The 20,225-nt window shown below is 40.9% G+C and overlaps 2 protein-coding genes across 7 annotated transcripts in view; both read left to right on the top strand.

The window, feature by feature from the left end:
• arhgef25b (Rho guanine nucleotide exchange factor (GEF) 25b) overlaps positions 1–17,015 on the top strand; it is a 34,214-nt gene extending 17,199 nt beyond the window's left edge. For 4 of the 5 annotated variants that reach the window (XM_080423197.1, XM_080423196.1, XM_080423194.1 and 1 more), the window contains 13 exons: positions 1,438–1,544; positions 2,118–2,184; positions 3,157–3,260; positions 4,462–4,531; positions 10,695–10,784; positions 10,963–11,055; positions 11,544–11,594; positions 11,701–11,778; positions 11,886–12,077; positions 12,548–12,728; positions 12,830–13,044; positions 13,248–13,379; positions 15,032–17,014. In XM_080423197.1, the coding sequence (XP_080279323.1) occupies positions 1,438–1,544; positions 2,118–2,184; positions 3,157–3,260; positions 4,462–4,531; positions 10,695–10,784; positions 10,963–11,055; positions 11,544–11,594; positions 11,701–11,778; positions 11,886–12,077; positions 12,548–12,728; positions 12,830–13,044; positions 13,248–13,379; positions 15,032–15,133 (1,482 nt within the window). In that variant the 3' untranslated portion in view covers positions 15,134–17,014. Of the gene's footprint in view, positions 1–1,437; positions 1,545–2,117; positions 2,185–3,156; positions 3,261–4,461; positions 4,532–10,694; positions 10,785–10,962; positions 11,056–11,543; positions 11,595–11,700; positions 11,779–11,885; positions 12,078–12,547; positions 12,729–12,829; positions 13,045–13,247; positions 13,380–15,031 lie in introns of all 5 variants that reach the window. The other variant, XM_080423193.1, reaches the window with a different exon arrangement.
• The window catches only part of LOC308081637 (small ribosomal subunit protein eS26), a 127,757-nt gene that overhangs the window by 91,051 nt on the left and 16,481 nt on the right, over positions 1–20,225 (top strand). The window lies entirely within an intron of this gene.

Here is a 20,225-nt window from a genome sequence, read left to right as displayed (position 1 = left end):
GTTGCTGTCCGGCAGACAGCAATTTTTTTCCGCTTTTGCATTTTTTCCCCCATAAATCAGTGCTATTGAACACCCTTTACGTCTGTGTTGATTAAAAAAATATTGAACCAATGAAAAGTATTAAAAAGCGCTTCTGACAAAACCAGCTAAATCCATTGGATCCTCAAACTTTCTGCTAAACCAGCTAACTCCACCAAAGGGGGGTGGAGTTAGCTGGTTTTGCTGACTCCAGGCTCCACCCCCTTTTGACCTCACGATGAGGTTTAGCTGTTCTTATCAATGATGAACAAAACCTCCTAACTCCACGTTTTGTTTTGTTTTTGTCATTTCCTGAAAATGTTCAAATATGCAAATTCTCAGAAATCTCAGGATTTACAGTAGTGCATGCTCTCAGCTGTTATGTTAAGTGTATTTTACATCGTATAGTGGAAGGATTTACAGTAGTGCAAAATCTCAGCAAATGCAAGTAGGAGAGGAGGAGTCAAGCGTTTTAGTAGTAACAAGTAACACGTTTGTGAACCTTTACGGGTCCATTCTTACACTCAAAACTCATGACATTACTGTGTACACAGTATGTACAGTGTGTCTAGAGGTGCGTGGTCAGTCAGTTAAGCCTGTATAGTAAGGGTAAGATGGGGTGAAATCAACATTTTACATGCAATGCGTGAGAAGAAAACACAGAGTGAGTTGTGACCTACAAACTGACTGAATAGAAGGATTATCCTTCAGTGCACTAAGGGAGGGAATGAAAGGTAGCGCAGATAGGGGAGACTATGGGAGGAGGATTACATTTTCACATTCATATTAGGAGATTACACTGAGCTATAGGTGACGACTAATATATTCAGCATATAATAACTCTCTCTCAACCATAGTCTGTCAGCTTAGACCTTTTCACACAGCCTCAGCTATCTCATTGTTTGCTTCAGTGCGGCTCATAATTCGACTCCATCAATCACAACTAATACTCCACTTTCTTTATATGCACGGTACGAGCCTCAGCCGAACAGAAACACGCGAAGACGTCCTTATTGCTATACAGTAGGGTTACTTGGGGTTTGGAGCGGCAGCATTTTTCCGAAGGGGGATAAATGATAAATGATGGATTACCCAACAGACTGGTTAATAGCCCACAAGTTCCTCGCCTGGCTTGTCCCTCTCATTTCCTCACCCTGGCGTGGCCGTCTGCTTCCTGGATCAGAAGTTGCCGTATAGCTGCTGATGCAGCCTAATTATTTCAGCGACTGTCTGAGCCGTGCCCACTGGCTGCACCGCAGACCACTACTGTCTCATACCGCAGGTCTGAGGAGGCCATTCGCCGAGGTTTCTCATGTTAGACATCCATCCATCCAACACTGCGTTGTTGATACAGTCCTGCTGCAGAACGTATTATGTACTGCACCACTGCATGTATTATATGTCCTTCCTCTTTTGCAGAGCGACCAATCCGAATCCAACGTTATCCCAGGAGAAGACTGCTGCACCTTTAACGATGCTACAGTGGACAGCGAAGAGGACCGAAAATTAGCCTTAGAGAAGAGCATGTAGGTGTTTAACCTTTACATGAACACAGATTTAAGACCATTACTGGAGATCCAGACCTCCAATAATTGACCATATTCACATTCACACAAGCAATTTATCTCAGGTCATATTCAGGGGGTGGGAAACCCTATGCTGTCCGGGTGTACGATGCGTTCGATGAATTCACCCTTTTTACGGCGTGGCATCTATAAGAGGGTCTGTCTGTTGGTCTGTGTGCCTGAAGCGAATCCCGCAAGCCGATGAATATTCTTTCAAATAGGTTTTAGACTTTTTGAAATATTTAACTTCGTAATTTTATCGGGTGAAACCTTGCCCAGATTTGGATTCACACCACATACTGTAGATATGTTATACAATCCATGCACACATGAAGTCTGAGATACACATTGGAGACACACAAGTTTGAAGTCAATCGGTTGGAAGATCCTCAAGTTATGTGCGAGACAGACACACACACACAGATTTCATGCATTTATAGATAGATTAATTATTATGTTAATATTTATTTCCTTCCACTATTTTTCATGCAGCTTATCGTCTCTCTCTCTCCCTCATTCTCTTTCTCTTCTCAGATACGTGCTGACAGAGCTGATAGAGACAGAACGGTTGTATGTGGAAGACCTGGGGCTCATAGTAGAGGTATATGTCATTCTTCACTGAAAAAGTTGCAACTGCAAATCTGTACGATTTATGTCCCACCCGGGATTCGAACTCGGGTCTCTCATGCTATGCTTTGAGCTTCATGCAATACCTCTTATAAACCAGTAGTGATCTACCCATTTATCCTACATTTCTCAATAGAAGAGCAGGGAGACCAACTACAACCACCACAGTTGTGTTATAGTTATATTGTATTACAGGGGTCTTCAACAGGGGGTCCGTGCCCCCTAGGGGGTCCTCAGAGATACTGCACGGGGGCTGCCAAATATTTGTGTGATAGGGAATTTATTATTTTATTTTTACATTAACCACTTGAACCCTTGCATCCCTATTCTGGGGCGGAACATTAGCCGAAAAGTTGTGATCGGCTATTTTCGGTGAAGAGGTGTACAGGGCAGACCAAGCACCGAGTCACGGTCAACTTCACAAAGAATTGAGGGTTTAAGTCGTTAAATGTCTGAAAATACACATTTAACATGAATCCAATATGTAGTCTCTCTCAGCTAAGTGGTCCTTGGCCTGAAAAACGTTGAAGACCCCTGTTGTATTAACATACTCTCTAATATACAGATTGGTTATAATAATGTTTTATTCACTAGAAGTGGATTGCAGCTTATGATAACCCTTGGGGTGTGCATCGGCCTCCTTCACAAAAGCTTATGATAAGCAACATTTAGAAGCTGGTTTCTAGTATATACCTGCTGCTATGCTCATGCACCTTATGTCTAACTAATGTCATACTGTACAGGATGGATATGTCAGCCTATGTTTAAATATATAGATAGCCTTGTTTTAGATTATTATTTTTTTCCCCCTTTGCTTTCCTCCCTTTTCTTTTTTTTTTTCTGGAAACAATAGAAACAATGGAGCATAAACAAATTTCACCCACTGTTTTACACCTGTAAGCCTGTGATGTGACAATTAAAGGTGATTGTGATTGTGATCTGACAGGGCTACATGGGCACCATGGCCAACCAAGGGGTTCCAGAAGACATGAAAGGGAGGGACAAAATAGTGTTTGGAAACATCCACCAGATTTATGACTGGCATAAGGAGTGAGTCACACGCCTCCGCCCCACTTCCCTTATCTCATGTTCTGTCTCCTTTTTCACTTGCATTTTTCTGTGTGTGTTTTCATAAGAACAAAGTGTATGTGAAGCGTTTTCCTGTTCCACCAAGACGTGTGTGTGAGTACACATTAGTGGTCCAGCATGTGTGTCAAGTCCCATGCGACTCTTTGCTACTTCCTGTGTGTGTGTGTGTGTGTGTGTGTGTGTGTGTGTGTGTGTGTGTGTGTGTGTGTGTGTGTGTGTGTGTGTGTGTGTGTGTGTGTGTGTGTGTGTGTGTGTGTGTGTGTGTGTGTGCGTGCGTGCGTGCGTGCGTGCGTGCGTGCGTGCGTGCGTGCGTGCGTGCGTGCGTGCGTGCGTGCGTGCGTGCGTGCGTGCGTGCGTGCGTGCGTGCGTGCGTGCGTGCGTGCGTGCGTGCGTGCGTGCGTGCGTGCGTGCGTGCGTGCGTGTGTGTGCGTGCGCGCGTGTGCAGGCATGCGTGCATGTGTGTGTGTGTAGTTGAATTACTATACTTGTGAGGACCATTTCCCTGGTCCTCACAAGAGAAATGTTTATTTTATTTTATTTTAGGCTTACAAATAGGAAAATATTCATGTTGGAGTTATAGGGTTAGGATTAGGCATTTAGAGGTTATGTTTAGGGCTTGAAGTTAGAGTTTTCCCTGTATTATACATAGCTGTGGGCGATGTTTCACACCGACAAAAAGCCTACAAGCTCACAACGCGCGGCTATTTTTCTGCTATTTCCGGCTACTTTCAATGCCCTCCTAAAATTATGATCACAATACCTCACAAGTATAGTAATACAAACCTACGTGTGTGTGTATGTGTGTGCGTGTGTGCGTGTGTGCGTGCGTGGCTGCGTGCGTGGCTGCGTGCGTGCGTGCGTGTGTGCGTGCGTGCGTGCGTGTGTATGTGCACGTGTGCATGTGTGTGTGCGTGTGAGATCATACAGTACAGTAGCCTATGAGTTTAGCTGAGTGATAATTCCTGCCTGACATTTGGCCGTGCGTGTGTGCACGTGTGCGTGTGCGTGTGCGTGTGCGTGTGCGTGTGCGTGTGCGTGTGCGTGCGTGTGTGTGTGTGTGTGTGTGTGTGTGTGTGTGTGTGTGAGATCATACAGTACAGTAGCCTGTGTGTTTAGCTGAGTGATAATTCCTGCCTGACATTCGGCCCTCTGTGTCACACAGCTACTTCCTGGGAGAGCTGGAGAAATGTGTGGGTGAACCAGAACGACTGGCCCAACTCTTCATCAAGCATGTGAGTCAGTGTGCATGTAGCTGCATGATAACCTGGCTTTGGTTCTTCTCTCTGGGTGTTTTGGGCTTGAGGCAGTGGTGGAAAAAGTACTCAATTGTTTAAAAGAAAGTAAAAGTCCTGTATTTGAAATTTTACTGGAGTAAAAGTGCAAAGGTATTGACATCGAAATATACCTGTTGTACCAAAAGCAAAAGTAGCCCTTAATACAGAATGTCCCATTTAATATGTTTTCAAAAGTTCTCAAAATCTTTCGAAAATAGCAGATCTACAAGCTCACAACGAGTTGTGGTGTAATGGAGTAGAATTAATTACTGTACAAAGTAGGCCTATTGAAAAATGGACATGCTCAAATAAAGTAAAAGTACCTCAAAATTGCACTTAAGTACTGTACTTGAGTAAATGTACCTTGTTGCTTTCCACCATCGGTTTGGTTTGAGGTCACAGCCTTTCCAGGGACTTCTGACTGAGTGTAAAAGTCTTCTTGGCCCGCTGCCATCCAGATGCATGTTGTTCTTTCAGCAGCAGGATCATACTGGAGGTCCAAGTCATTACAGTAGCAGAGCTTCCACTAATGCAGGGCCTCCCAAACCTTTCAGCTCCAGACCCAAAAGATACATTTGGTGTCTACATTTTCGGGTATAATATGTGACAAAGAGTACCCATTCATCAGCTTCATTTTTATAGTGTTCCAGTTCCAATTTTGTCTGCTCATTTCTTTGTGTCATTTCCACTTCCAATTTCACTTGTTTAATCTGTATCCTGTCTGAGTTCTCTATCCCGATTGGATAAATTGGTATCGTGACCTGAAAATGCATTTTCTGTTTAATGAAGAGCTGGAGAGGCATGGAGACTCCTGTTACTGAACAAACACTCAATAGCAATGAGAATTATGGGCAGAGTACTATTATTACTATTATTTTAACCAAAGAAAATCACTTTAAAATTACTTTTAAGCCTTATTTCTGAAATAGTGAGAACAACCAACCGATCTGCTATTTTCACAATTTCTTAAAAGTTTTTTTTTCCTGAAACACACACAAAACATACACAAAACATTTTCCATAGGAAACAAAAAGGGATATACTCATGACCCATACGAATGGGTCCGCGACCCAAAAATAGGTCCCGATCTATTGTTTGAGAAACACTGTACTAATGTCTACAGCAGAGCTGCAGCAGCCTGCGTTAAGGGTCAGAGCTCAAGATGCAGTCAACTCAGCAGTCTCTCTGAAAACAGCCAGAGGAAATCACTAGCTGAGGGTCATATTTGGTACACTGTAAAGTCCCCATTGTTAATTTAACTCTGACAGTTATGAGTGCATTTTTTAACCGATCCCACTGCAGATTGTATATTAAGATAAAAGATGGAGAAGATAGATAGACCTTTATTGATCCCACAAGGGAAATTCAGTTGCCAGAGGCAGCACATCAGTTAAAGTACAGTTGCAGATAAATACTGTAAGATACAGCAAGGGTAGCGACACAAAACTATGAAGAACAACATCACGAAAACACCATCAACAATGAAAGCTAGCTCCGCTCTGCTCACTGTGGCTGTAGTCCAGCCTCCAGTATGTTTAATTTCCCCGTGGCAGATTAAATCATTCTTTCTCAGCCACTGGAACTATTTAAGGAGTCAAATCTCCTGCTCCTATTTAACAGACTTCAAACGTTTTTGTTTTAGGGGGACATGCAGAGCACAGTCACAATGAGAGGAAAACAAAAGGCTTTAGCAACCCTGCTGTCTCTCTTTTCACTCTCTGTCCTCCCTTGATCAATGTCACTCTGTTTTGCTTTTTATATCACCCACACAGACACACACAAGCACGCACATGATCACACACACACACACACACACAGACACACACACACACACGCACGCGTGCACGCACGTACGCACGCACGTGGCCGTCTGCTGAGTGGGTAGGGAGGCTATCTGGCTATCTAGAAGGTCACTGGTTCGCCCCCTTGCCCAGTCTACAGTATGTATTACTTTACTTGAGTATTTCCAATTTTCAATACTTTTACTTCTACTCCACTACATCTCAGAGGCAAATATTGTACTTTTACGCCACTACAATTATTTGAAAACTTTAGTTAAGGATAGGGTAAGTGATATTTTTTGGTTAAAACAAAAAGTATTTTGTTAAAAGGTTAAAGCACTATATTCTGATAGTAATCATTGCTATATAGTCCAGGGGCCAAGCCAGATTTTGGTACCACCTAAGGTGACCGTAATTTTTTTGTATTTTTGTCTTCGTACATGTCTCTAGTTTATGTTTTGATATGATAACCCTTCCAATCTTGTAGCTTAATGGCAGTTATCACTACCTACCCCTATAGGAAAATGTGATGTATGTGAATCATTTATATGACTTCTAAACAATACTTTTTGGAAAGCAGTGGTCTTATAAACAGTTGGCCCTAAGGTGATTTCACCAGTAGAATCCATTTCTGCTGAGGAAATGTTGGTGCAAATTTAAAGAGATCATTTGCATATTGGAACACATTTTGTGGAAATAATTACATGAAAAATACAATTACAGCTAGATATTTCAAAAATTGTGATATATATGTGAGATAAAAATAGTGGAGATACATCTGTGACCTACTGGCAATGTGCACAAGCAATTTGGTGCGGATCGGCCCAATGGTTTGCGAGATTAGCTAAGACAAACTGCTACAAGCTGTAGTTGTAATAGCTGGAAGGGAATGTAACATCATAAAGATTGTGCAATTAGTGACAAGTTTTAGATTTTTGGCATGGTGTTAGGTGAGGGTGTAAGGTTTTCAAAAACCACTGCATACAAGTTGGGCTGGCCCACTAGTGGCCGGTATGCAGAAACTCCAATATTAGACGGGTCAGTATGGTTGAACCCCCAAATAATTGATTTGGGGGTTGAATTAAATAGCATACTAACAATCTAGGAAAATGTACATTTCGGAAAGGCGTCATTTTCAAGATGCCGTCCACGATGGAGGATGGTTATATTACTATTCAACTTAGAAAGGGGGACGTAAGATAAGATATATCTATTACTACTTACACAATTACTTAAATAACCACACTGTTGTCAAGTAATCCAGTAAGGTTAAACAGACTACAATCACTATTCATCATCATCCTCTGATTCCTTTTTTTCTGGGGAGCAGTTAGGGGTTAACACATTGGGTGCCAGAGGTTTATTAAAATATTATACGTTGAGTGCCAGCATTTCTTCCATCCACTTGCGTTATACGTTGAGTGCTGTGAGAAGCCCCGACGCGGAAATGCATGTAAACAAAGCGTGCGTGCGAGACGGCGGAGGGTCCCGACTAACGCCTGGAACAATAATATTTCTAACGCGACCCTCCATTGCAGCGTGATCGCCGATCGGAAACGGCTCGTTTCCACCACATTAAAAAGAAATGGAGATATTAAGCTTTTAATCAAGGAGATAACATTGAAAACGCCGACCGGAAGGATTTTTGACATGGAGCCAGATCCAGCCTCTTCTTCTCAGAAACTCATTGGGTGATGTCAAAGTTTCGTTTTAGCGCCCCACGTGGCCCACATGTATAAAAATAGAATTGGGTCAAAAACGGTCCGGACCGTTTTCGGCACTTCTCGTTTGGACCGGACCGTTTTTGGCATTCAATGTGTTAAGTGTCTTGCTCATGGACAACTCAACACATAGCTGGGGCCAGGAATCAAACCTGGGACCTTAAGTTTCCCAGGGGGACTCTCTACCCATTCAGCTATGATCACCCTAGACCGAAGGAGGGTCAACTTTTACAAGCTTATGGAAAGCAGTCTTTTTCTCAGAAAAAAATCTCAGAAGTTGTGTCACAACCAGTCACAGCATGGATGAATATCCCCTGAGAACACTTGATATGTCTGAGGATTTCTTTTAAATGGTCCATGTTATACACTTTAAAACTGCCATCAGCTGGTCTTTGGACACAACTTCTCTGAATTGCACACCGTCTGTGGACTGTGTCAACTTAAGGAATGTGACGATTCCACAATAGTTTCTTCCAGAGGAGTCAGAGAATGATGATAAATAGTGACTGCATGACACAAGTGCTTACTGCATAATGGGCTGGTTAACTTGGCTTACTGGATTACTTTGTGGTTAGTAATAGAAATATGCTTCCAAAAACATTTACCTTTACTTGACTATATTAAATTTGAGTTATAATGTTCATTTTCAATAACAAAATACAAATAAGAAAGGTTAATTTGTTGTTTTTGAGTAATTTAGTAGAATGGGACACCACCTTAGGACGCCACCTTGGATTTGGCTATAAATAATTAACTGTTGGTAATTTCACAGATTCAGTTGCATTCCTTGAGTCCTAAACCCTGGGTTAGACATCAAAACCACCTTTTTACGTTGAATAGTAATTGAGATATAGCCATTTTAAGCTCCCGGCAGCCGTCTTGAAAATGGCGCCATCTTGAAAATGGCGCCTTTCCGGAATAAAAATGTTCCTAGATTGTTAGTATGCTATTTAGCATGCCCAATAGTAACATAATCAATTGAAAAAAGACATTTGTATCAAATATTTGGGGTTCAACCATACTGACCCGTCTAATATTGGAGTTTCTGCATACCGGCCACTAGTGGGCCAGCCCAACTTGTATGCGGTGGTTTTTGAAAACCTTACACCCTCACCTAACACCATGCCAAAAATCTAAAACTTGTCACTAATTGCACAATCTTTATGATGTTACATATTCCCTTCCAGCTATTACAACTACAGCTTGTAGCAGTTTGTCCTAGCTAATCTCGCAAACCATTGGGCCGATCCGGAATTATTTCCACAAATGTGCAAATTATCTCATTAAATATGCACAATACCAACATTTCCTCAGCAGAAATGGATTCTACTGGTAAAATCACCTTAGGGCCAACTGTTTATAAGACCATTGCTTTCCAAAAAGTATTGTCTAGAACTAGACTAGAAGTCATATAAATGATTCACATACATCACATTTTCCTATAGGGGTAGGTAGTGATAACTGCCATTAAGCTACACGATTGGAAGGGTTATCATACCAAAATATAAACTAGAGACATGTACGAAGACAAAAATACAAAAACTTTACGGTCACCTTAGGTGGTACCAATTTGTGAAAATATCAGTGTTGGCCCCTGGACTAATAGAGTGTTTGTTCAGTAACAGGAGTCTCCCCGTCTCTCCAGCTCTTTAATAAACAGAAAATACATTTTCCGGTAGGTGTCAAAATCTCAGCCAATCAGGAGAAAGTACCCATTTTTAAGCTTCATTTTTATAGTGTTCCAGTTCCAATTTTGCCTGCTCATTTTGCCTGGTCATCACTTCCAATTTCACTTGTTTAATCTATATCCTGATTGAGTTCTCTATCCTGATTGGATAAAATTGGAAATTAAACTTTCTGTTTTATAAAGAGCTGGAGAGACAAGGAGACTCCTTTTACTGAACAAACACTCTATAGCAATGAGTACTATCAGAATAAAGAGCTATTTGACACTTATTTTAACCAAAGAAAATCACTTACCCTACCTTTACTACTAGTTACTTTGCAGATATAAATGATTGTATTATAAAGGCGGCCATAGCTGAGTGGTTAGTGAGCCCGCCTAGGGAGCCAGAGGCCCTGGTTGCCCCAGGTACGATTCCAGGCCACGCCAGCATTTGTCGATGAAATTAAATTTGTCCCTGAGCAAGACTCTTAACCCCTAATTGCTCACAGGCCCTCATTGGAAACAAGCCCGCAACGACTTTCATGAACGTCCTGTTAAAAGGAATTATCCTTATCCTTATCCATTATGAAACATACATTGAACCACTTCAGCCCTATTTTATACATAGGCTATTTGAAAATAGCCGATCTACAAGCTCACAACGCGTCGCGATGCGACGTGTTGTGAGCTTGTAGATCTGCTATTTTCAAACATTTTAGTACTTTTACTTTTGGTACTTTAAGTATATTTTGATGCCAATACTTCTGTACTTTTGCTCAAGTAACATTTCGAACACAGGCCTTTTACTTGTAACAGAGTATTTTTATATCATGGTAATGCTACTTTTACTTAAGTAAAATGTCCGAGTACTTCTTCCACCACTGACAACGACTAAAGGGGACTAAATAATGACATTATTATTATTTCACTGACATCTCCTCTTGAACCTGCAGGAGCGGCGTCTTCACATGTATGTGGTGTACTGTCAGAACAAACCCAAGTCAGAGCACATTGTCTCAGAGTATATTGAGAACTACTTTGAGGTGAGGGCTCAACATCTGTTCTTCATAATAATAGAATGAGTGTTTAGTTTTTGCTTTATCACTATCTGTTTTAGTTGGTATAGTTAAAATGATATAACAATACTCGGTGTTTAGTGAGTTTTCTTAAATTTTCCGTGTTTGCCTTCTGTCTGCTTAATGCTTTCCTTTGACCTGATAGGAGCTCAGACAGCAGTTAGGCCACAGACTGCAGCTCAATGACCTGCTCATCAAACCTGTACAGAGGATCATGAAGTACCAGCTCCTGCTAAAGGTACATTATAATAGATTATAACCGTGATCATAATACACTATAAAGTAGTATAATGTTTTACAACTATGATAATTATGATACACTATAATAGATTATAACCGTGATCATAATACACTATAAAGTAGTATAATGTTTTACAACTATGATAATTATGATACACTATAATAGATTATAACAGTGATTATAATACAATATAATCTATTATCAATCATATATTACAACTATATCCTGTTCTAAATCAAAAGTCGGTGAGTGATCGATCAGTCATTATGAAGTGTTTGGCCCCGTTTGGCCTAGCTCAGACCTACCCAGGACTGGGTACTTTTTAGGCACCAGTTTAGTACCACTTACACATGCACCACGCTACCCACTTCATTGTAGTGGAAACCGTGGCACAAGTGGGCGGTGTGGTGTGGGGTAGGGTGAGGCCATGCATATGGAAAGTTGCCTCTGCAGTACATTAATCTCTTTTTGATTGGCCCTCTAAGGACTTTCTAAAGTACTACACCAAAGGAGGAATGGATGTTGACGAGTTAGAGGTGAGAGGCCTCTTAAGTCCTCAATTTAACACATAGATATTCTGTATGAATATAAGATTAGAGTTGCTGTTTATCTGTCATAATCCTTCCCATTTCTTTCAACCAGAGAGCGGTGGAGGTTATGTGTTTTGTGCCTAAACGTTGCAATGATATGATGAATGTGGGCAGACTCCAAGGCTTTGAGGTGAGGCATGTTAACTCATTCAAAATGTCTATTATCATAAAGACAATAAATGAACAATGCACCTGTTCATATCTCTTCTGATCAATATTCATATGTTACTGGTACAGGGTAAAATCACAGCTCAGGGGAAGCTGCTACAGCAGGATACGTTTTCTGTCAGTGATCAGGAAGGCGGTGTCCTGTCCAGAGCCAAGGAGAGGAGGGTCTTCCTGTTCGAGCAGCTGTGCATTTTCAGTGAACCGATTGAGAAGAAGAAGGGCTTCTCTCTGCCGGGGTACACTTTTAAAAACAGCATCAAGGTGCGAGAAACATTGGCATTTTAAACCTTACTGTGGACATGTCATTATAGGTGAAATCCCCCCCAAAACAACAACAACAACAACAAAGTTTTAATTAATAGCTAAAATAGCAGATCTGTCAACTCACAATGCGACGTGTTGTGAGCTGAGATCTTGTAGATTGGCTATTTTTGCTATTTGTCATGCAATGAAGTATACAGGGCTTAACCACTTGGACGCTAGCGTCCCTTTTCTGGGCATGTCATAACAGGCAAATATTCAGCAAAAATAGCAGATCTGTCAGCAAGTAGATTGACTATTTTCGTAAAGAGATGTGGTGTAGAGGGAAAAAAGGAGGGGGTCAGGTATAGACCCTTGGGGGACCCTGGTCAATGACGTATATAGGGTTTAAGTGATTAATGAGTCAAAGTGTATGTACGTGGCCATCGGTCAGTTTATCTATAAAGCTCCTCGACTCCTCTGTGTTACAGGTCAGCTGCCTGGGCATGGAGGAACATTCGGATGAAGATCCATATCGTCTGGTCCTAACCTCTCGGAAGACTAACGGGAGCATCATACGTTTCATCATGCAGGCCGAATCCACGGAGAAACGTCTGGCTTGGGCCAATGATGTGGTCCAGATCTTGGACTCCCAGAGGAACTTCCTTAACGGTACCACAGACTAGAAGGGGCTTTGTTTCTCTGTGAAAACGAGGTTCAAAGGTTGAGAAACAACGTTAATTCTGTCTCTTCCCTCTTCTGCACCACCACAGCCCTGCAGTCCCCAATAGAGTACCAACGTAGGGAAAGCAAGTCACATAGCCTTGGCAGAGCCATCAGACCTCCCACAGCAGCAAGCTCAGGCCTACGGCCGCATTCCTCTGCATCCATGGACAGAAACCAAACGCCCTGTCTGCTGTCTTACAACACCTCCCTGCCCTCCCTGCATCTCCCCAGCCAAGGCCAGCCCTCAAGCACGGTTAGGAAGGTATGTGTACACACTAAAAACAACCCTCCAGTACAAAATGCTATTATTTTTGCATGAAGAACGAAGAACAAATTCTCTTTAGCCACTTCAACCCAAGCGACCCTATTCTAGTCAATGCCGTATATTGGGTTTAAGTGGTAAAACCCCCCCACCTTTCATTATTAATTATTCATCTTTATTTTATTCACTTCGTCCCTTCAAAGGTCTCCAACTCCGGCTGCCCGCCGCCCCGCCCAAATCGCCTGCCACTGTCCATCCCTGATCAGCTCAGTTTGTCCCTAGAGATGGGACACCGCCATGGGATGCCCAATGGCCTCAGCCAGCACAGCATACAGGTACTGTAATTGTAGTCGAACGATTACTGTATAGAAATAGTGATGATGAATGTATTTTTATAGCGCTTTTCCAAACAGGGTTACAAAGTGCTTTACAGAACAAGGTAAAAGAGCAGCATGATAACCATAAGAGATAAAACTACAACATATCAGTGGATAAAATAAGATAATATTTTTAAAAATCCACAGAAACAGAGTATATAAGTATAGAGAATAAAATAAACAGAATAAATCTATAAGAACACTAAACTGGCAAGAATACTAAGAAAATGACTTAACATAGAGTTTTCAGAAGCTCTGTAGAGCATTCCATAGGAAGCACAGGGGCCCGGAGGTGATATTAATACTACCTACTCTACTAATAATACAGAAATAGGACTTTTGATATGATTAGCCAGTGTATCTTAATGACTAAATACTGCTTTATTGTTGAGAGCTGAACATCTGTCGTCCACAGTAAGATTCTGCTTATCTTATCATATTGTCAGTGGAAGATGGAATACTGCTTTAGACAGTTTAGACGAGATCTGTGTTGTTTAGTGTCGACCAGAAGCTGTTACCATCATCACTGATAATGAGGGGAAGTACCGTAACTTTGGCAGTTCTCACTGCCTCATCCTGTTGTTGTTTCCAAGTAGATTTACAAACCCGGTCAAACTGATCTCTCTTGCCTGTGTCCACAAAGACCATTCAGTTTATGGACCTACTGTTTTATCTTATTTGCTCAGACTTCCCCCATCAGGAGGAAATGGCTTCTCCTATCAAACAAGTGTATCAGGTCTCTTTATAAGAGCACTTTCCATCCTGTACAGTAGAAGATTAATTCTTTATCTTTTTGCAACAAGTGTTTTGAGTGGGTTAGAATAGAGGATTTTTGTTTTGTTGATGCACCAAACATAACAGCACATTTTATGTTTCAGGTGTAGGCCAGATACTTAGTTACAGAACAAATAGATTTGTAGATCCTCCCCACACACATTTCTGTGTTGTCACTGCTGTTGTATCCTACTGACTCACCTACCAGCGCCTTAGTTTTTTTTTTCCCCATTTCATGAGGTATAGGTGTCTGTGCAATTACACACAGGTCTTAACCATTTTCAACCTGGCGTCGCTATTTTTGGCACGTCATGAAGTTTGAAAAACATTACAAAATGTTCTGAAATCATCAAAGATTATCATGCATCTGGTTTGGCCCAGCGTCTATGTATAGGAACACTTTCGGCACCGTGTTTGTGGGAGGTAAGCCGGGCGGGGAGGGTGATCTTTGTCAATGTACATTACATACTCCTACAGGCTGGGGGCGGCACCTGTCAGCGGGGGATGTTGAACAGGAGGTGTAGGATGGAGGCTCTACGTCCTCCTGGTGGGGGCTCCTCACTGGCAGGTGAGCCAGTTGGGTACAACAGCGGTGACAACACAGAAGTGTGTGGGGCAAACCGACTAAATTGGGAGGAAAAAACTGATAGAAATATCTGGCTACTCTTAAAAAAAAAAAGGGAGAGAGGGCAAAAATAGCAGATTTACATGCTGATATTTTCGCTATCTTCATATGACCAAGTATATTGGTCATGAGTGGTTAACAGGTTAAAAAGGTAATGTCAATGCATTCACACTGTTAGCAACTTTCTAAACCAAACACTGCTCCTACTCAGGGTGTGAGTGACAGTTTCCATGGATCCCCAACGAGTGATGGTGGAGGTTACGCAACGCATCGCCTGAGCAACTTGGATAAGCTGACAGAGCATGAGCAGTGAGATGACCTGCAATGATCCCCTGAACTCACTTATCCATTCTGTCTCAGAAGCACGTCAGCCCTGGGGCTGGGCAATTCACCAAAAATGTATTGGTTAGAAGTTAGAACCAATAACCAATAACCGACTTAATCTTGGGATCGAATAATTGAGAAGCAGGTTTTTTCCCTTATATCAACAAATCTTCCTGAAAACATACGAAGAGATCTTTTTGGGGTCGATTTGTCCTCTTAACCTCTTAATATGATACTTTGTTGTACAATGGTGGTGTACAAAAATAGCTAAAATAGCCCTTCTACAAGCTCACAACGTGTCGCATCGCAACGCATTGTGATTTCCCAACCCTAGTCAGCCCTGTCAACGAGCTGAGATGGAGCTGAATGTGCTCTGCGTTGATAGAATTATAATGTACATCATTTCTATACAGCTATCGTTGTGATATCATTGTTATATATGTTTATGTCTGTCAGGTATTTTGTACTGAATTTCAGATGAAACCTTTATTTACCACTGTAGTGCAGAATCTGCAGACTATGAATCGAGATTTCAACCATTCATATTGTGTCATATGTGTGTGCATGCGTGGTGTGTGCGTGCGTGCATGTGTGCGTCTTTGTTTGTGCACATGCAGACATGAGCATGTGTGCAGTGTATGTTTGCAACATATGTTTGTCTGTGAAAGACGGTAATCTATCTGTGATAATCAGACAAAATGTGTGAAAAAGAGATTCCCCTTCATACTGTACATGTACAATTTTCTTATATTTTTTCCACTGAAAATTACTTGGATATATTTTTCCTGTCACATAATTCTGTAGTGTGTGCTGTTTGCTCATAAGGGACCATACAGTGATTTTATTCAGCTTTTTGTTTTCTTCCACTTAATGTATTAGTACAGTAGCTACGCTAAACCCAGTGTACTCAGTAGTATTCTGTGTATACTACGACTACAGTACTACAGTTATGTCTATGTCCCTGAATACTTGCTCACCACTAGGTTGGCATGACAGAACGTCACTGTTGTGCATGGACTCAAGCCTAATACCCGAATTATGCTCAGCTGTATGATGGTGTTGTGCACCGAGAATAGACGATCGTCGCGGATGCAGCACATTGTGAGCTTGTAGATCTGTTATTTTCGGCGAAGTATAAAATCATGCTTAATGTATACACGTATGTTGCATGATGTTGTTGAAAATAATGAATTTTCAAGCTGACAATGCAATGTTTCAGCAAAGTATTAAGCTTTAGTGTAGATTACAGAGTAACCACTTAAACCCTAAACTTAGTGAAACAGACCTGAGTTGGCTCTGTACTTGGTCTGCTCTTGTTTCCTTCTACAAATGTCTTCGCCAGAAATTATACAAGCTATTATTAGTATTACTAGTATTATACAAGCTTGTGTGCTTGTAGATTGGTTATTTCTGACGAATGTTCTCCCCAGAATACGGGGCATTGGGGTTCAAGTGGTTAAGTGTGGGATCTGAATCACGTGCACGTCTGAGAAAACAGTAAAACCTTTCAGTGTTAATTTAACTCTTGACAGTGCACTCTCAAAAGTTAAATGAACACACTGGATTTTACAGTGCCTGCAATAAATATGGTTTCCCTCTCAGGGTTTATTTTAACCCTGCCATTGTTCAAATGTTATCTGAAGAAAACACGCTTGCAATCTCAGACAAAGCACTCTTCACTATGGAGTAGAAAGAGGAAAAGGGCAACAAAGATAAAGAGAGGTGTTCATCTGTCAATGTCATCTTGAATGTAAATAATGTGCAGTGGATCATACAGTATCAATAAAATAGTGTGTCGTTATGAGTTATGTTGTCCGTATATACACCAAGAGAAACACACATTGTTCAAATAAAGAGAATGTCCATTGAAAAAAAACATTGAAAAGCTACAGAAAGTAGGTTATTTTGCAAATATAAATGATGATGTATAAATATAAATGCTGCATTGTGTGATATTTGTGATAGTCACAACAAGACAAGACAAGACAATTACCCGGAGTTAAATGAATACAAACAGCCTGCGGATGAATTGTATACTGTATGAGATCATCTGCCCCAAATATCCAAATACAGATCTTCAGGTTTTCTACCCACGTGACCAGACCACACAAACAGTTGGAGCAAAATTGGTCTTCAGCTTAACAATGCCAATAGAAATATGTTGTAGCCTTGTTGACATCAAACACATTCTCCTCCATTCATTCGTGTATTTATTCATGCATCATAAGAGGAGATGTTAATGGGATGGATTGTAACACTTTAGGCCAGTATTATGATGTAGTAACGATAGTTAGTACAAGTACAAAGCAGCAGAAAGAGGTGATTTGACATAACTAGTAGACTACACATAACAAATTGGGATTCAATAAAAAAAAAACAGATGCATCCTTGGTCAATCTACTATAATAACGATAATTGAATAATGATAAAATAATTATATTTTACCAGAGGTTAGTGCCACTACGCTGCCCTCACACCTGCTACGTCGCACCGCCGATCTGACCGATATGCCCATATATGGAGATCTCTGTATCTGTCAGTCCTTGTCCCTTCTATGACCATATATGGAGATCCCTGATGTCATCAGTATATGCCCATATATGGGCATGTCCCCTTTTGTGCCCATATATGGAGCTGACTGATTATGCCATGAGGACACATTGAGGTTTGACAACACACTCCATATTTGGGCGTAGCTGCATTGGGAACTCCTTACCGTATATGGTTATGGCTGAGTCATAGGGACATGAGCGTGATGACGTGGTCCGCCGGCCCGCCGGTCCTCCCTTAAGCCTTAAAGGGATAGTTCACCCAAAAAATATATTTTTTCTATTGATTTTGAATTCATGGACTTTTTTTGTTTTTGTCGCATTCCTTAGCCAATAATTTGATGACTAGCGGACCGGTAGGCAGTGGTTCCGGTTGAAGACTCAAAGGAGACTCTTTGTGTCTCCTACCGGAACCGCTGCCGGTCATCAAATTATTTAAATAATTCAAGTCTCCATGGGGTGACTTATCGATATAAAAGATTTTTGGGGGTGAACTATCCCTTTAATATAGGAGGATGTGGGAAATTGGAACAGAACAGGGACATTATACTGAAAACATTTCTCTTCAGTAATAATTACCATTCGTTTCAGAAAGCACGGCCACAAATTACATTATATTTCACATGATTTATTAAAAACATATCTAAAACTTACTTTCTTATGTTCTTATGCACAAAACATATCGATCTGATGGAATCTGAGCATGCTGCAATTATGGAAAGGGCCTTTTTTTGGCAACTCCATAAATTGTATACAGTAAATGTTATTGGTCCATCAAAAATAATTGCTGAAATGTTCAGGAATTTTGTTTATGTCCATCCAATACCATGAACAATATTTGATGTCAAACATGCTTCTGTAGTCCTTGTACAATAATAAACAAGCAGATGGTTCAGTATTCAGTATACACACATGCCTCTTAAGGAGGTGTTATGAAACAATACCTGGTCATTAAAATTGTTGAAATCAACACTTTGTTATATCATTGTGTTCATGAAACGGAAGAAACCTGCTTCCTATTTTGTCTGGTAATGACGTCAGCCAAGTGATTAAGAAATGCTGACATGTTATAACCAGTCACCTATAGTCCTCCTAATGTTGTTTGAATGATTCACCTCAAATCTTTTCCACATTACAGTCCAAGAAGAGACTTGGCAAGAGACAACATACTTCTTTTTTTTGTGTTTGTACTATACATAACGTTTGCAGGATTGGTGATGGTTGTATGTGATCAACTGTCCTCTTGTATTTGCTAGGGGCCATATTTGGAAGCTTTCCCCATTATGTAGGCTGCAGCATGTGCTTTAGTATTTTTAAATGGTTAGTAGGCCTGCTCTCTGTCTTCTTAAAGCAGGGCTTCAAATTGAGGATCTTTTGAGATATTTTTGTATTTACCAGCCATTCAGATAGACTAGTGTTTTTTTTTTTTTTTTCCCTTTATTTCCCCCCCAAAAAAATTAACTTTTACATCTGCACTCTTCCTCTTTTTCTCAGTTATTTGACTGGGACAACAAAGCCATATCAAATATCTCCACACTGCCTAATTTGCCTAACCAGTGTGTTAGAGAACAATAGCTGTTACTGTTTGTAAAGTAGCACACAGTCCATTCATTCTACCACAGACCCCAAAGACATGCAGCGTTGGAGCAAACCAAAATAGTTGTATTAGTAGGCTACATGTCATGACATTGTGTTCCTGGAAATTGTAGGATTATGACTATGAGAATTGATGGTTCAGCCCATGTCAGCCAGATGCAGTGATATTTAAAACTTGATTCGTCACCCGCCAACTTCACATCATCACCGACCACTTCACTTTAACCCTACAAGAACATAGGAATTTGTCTTCTTTTTGAGTGATTGAGCAAGAAATTCCTTAAAGCAGGTTCAGAATTTCCTACAGGAGGAGATGGTCTACAACGTCAATTTCCAACTGATATTATGCTAGTTTATAGCGACCTCTAGTGCAGGAAAAGGTGATGGTCATCATGCTCAGGACCATGTCTTGATCAACATCATTCAGAACAATTGACACACAATTTAAGACTCATTTGAATTTATTGTGTGTGTGTGTGTGTGTGTGTGTGTGTGTGTGTGTGTGTGTGTGTGTGTGTGTGTGTGTGTGTGTGTGTGTGTGTGTGTGTGTGTGTGTGTGTGTGTGTGTGTGTGTGTGTGTGTGTGTGTGTGTGTGTGTGTGTGCAGGGTTGATGCCCTGATGTTTGTTTAGTCTTTGTTTTTTGTCTTTTGAATGTCATGTGTATTAATTGTTGAAAAATCAATAAATACTTTAATGACAAAAAACAAATAAATAGAGCAGGATGTTGTGTGCAACTGTGTGCTCTTGGTGCAGAGAGTAGGCTACAGTATGTAAATTATCCTTTCACTGTCATCACACACCCTCACCCTCCCTCCACCTTCGCTGCATGGGAGGCTTTGAAGTGTCAATAATGCCCTGCTTTCACCTTGAACTGTGAAATATACCATGGCCCACTCATCATCTCCTGTTCATCTCTCTTATTACTGTATAATGCT

The sequence above is a fragment of the Gymnoscopelus braueri genome (genome assembly GCF_963280865.1).
Source record: "Gymnoscopelus braueri genome assembly, chromosome: 3".
NCBI classification, from domain to species: Eukaryota; Metazoa; Chordata; class Actinopteri; order Myctophiformes; family Myctophidae; genus Gymnoscopelus; species Gymnoscopelus braueri.
This window is presented reverse-complemented; position numbering and strand designations above follow the sequence as displayed.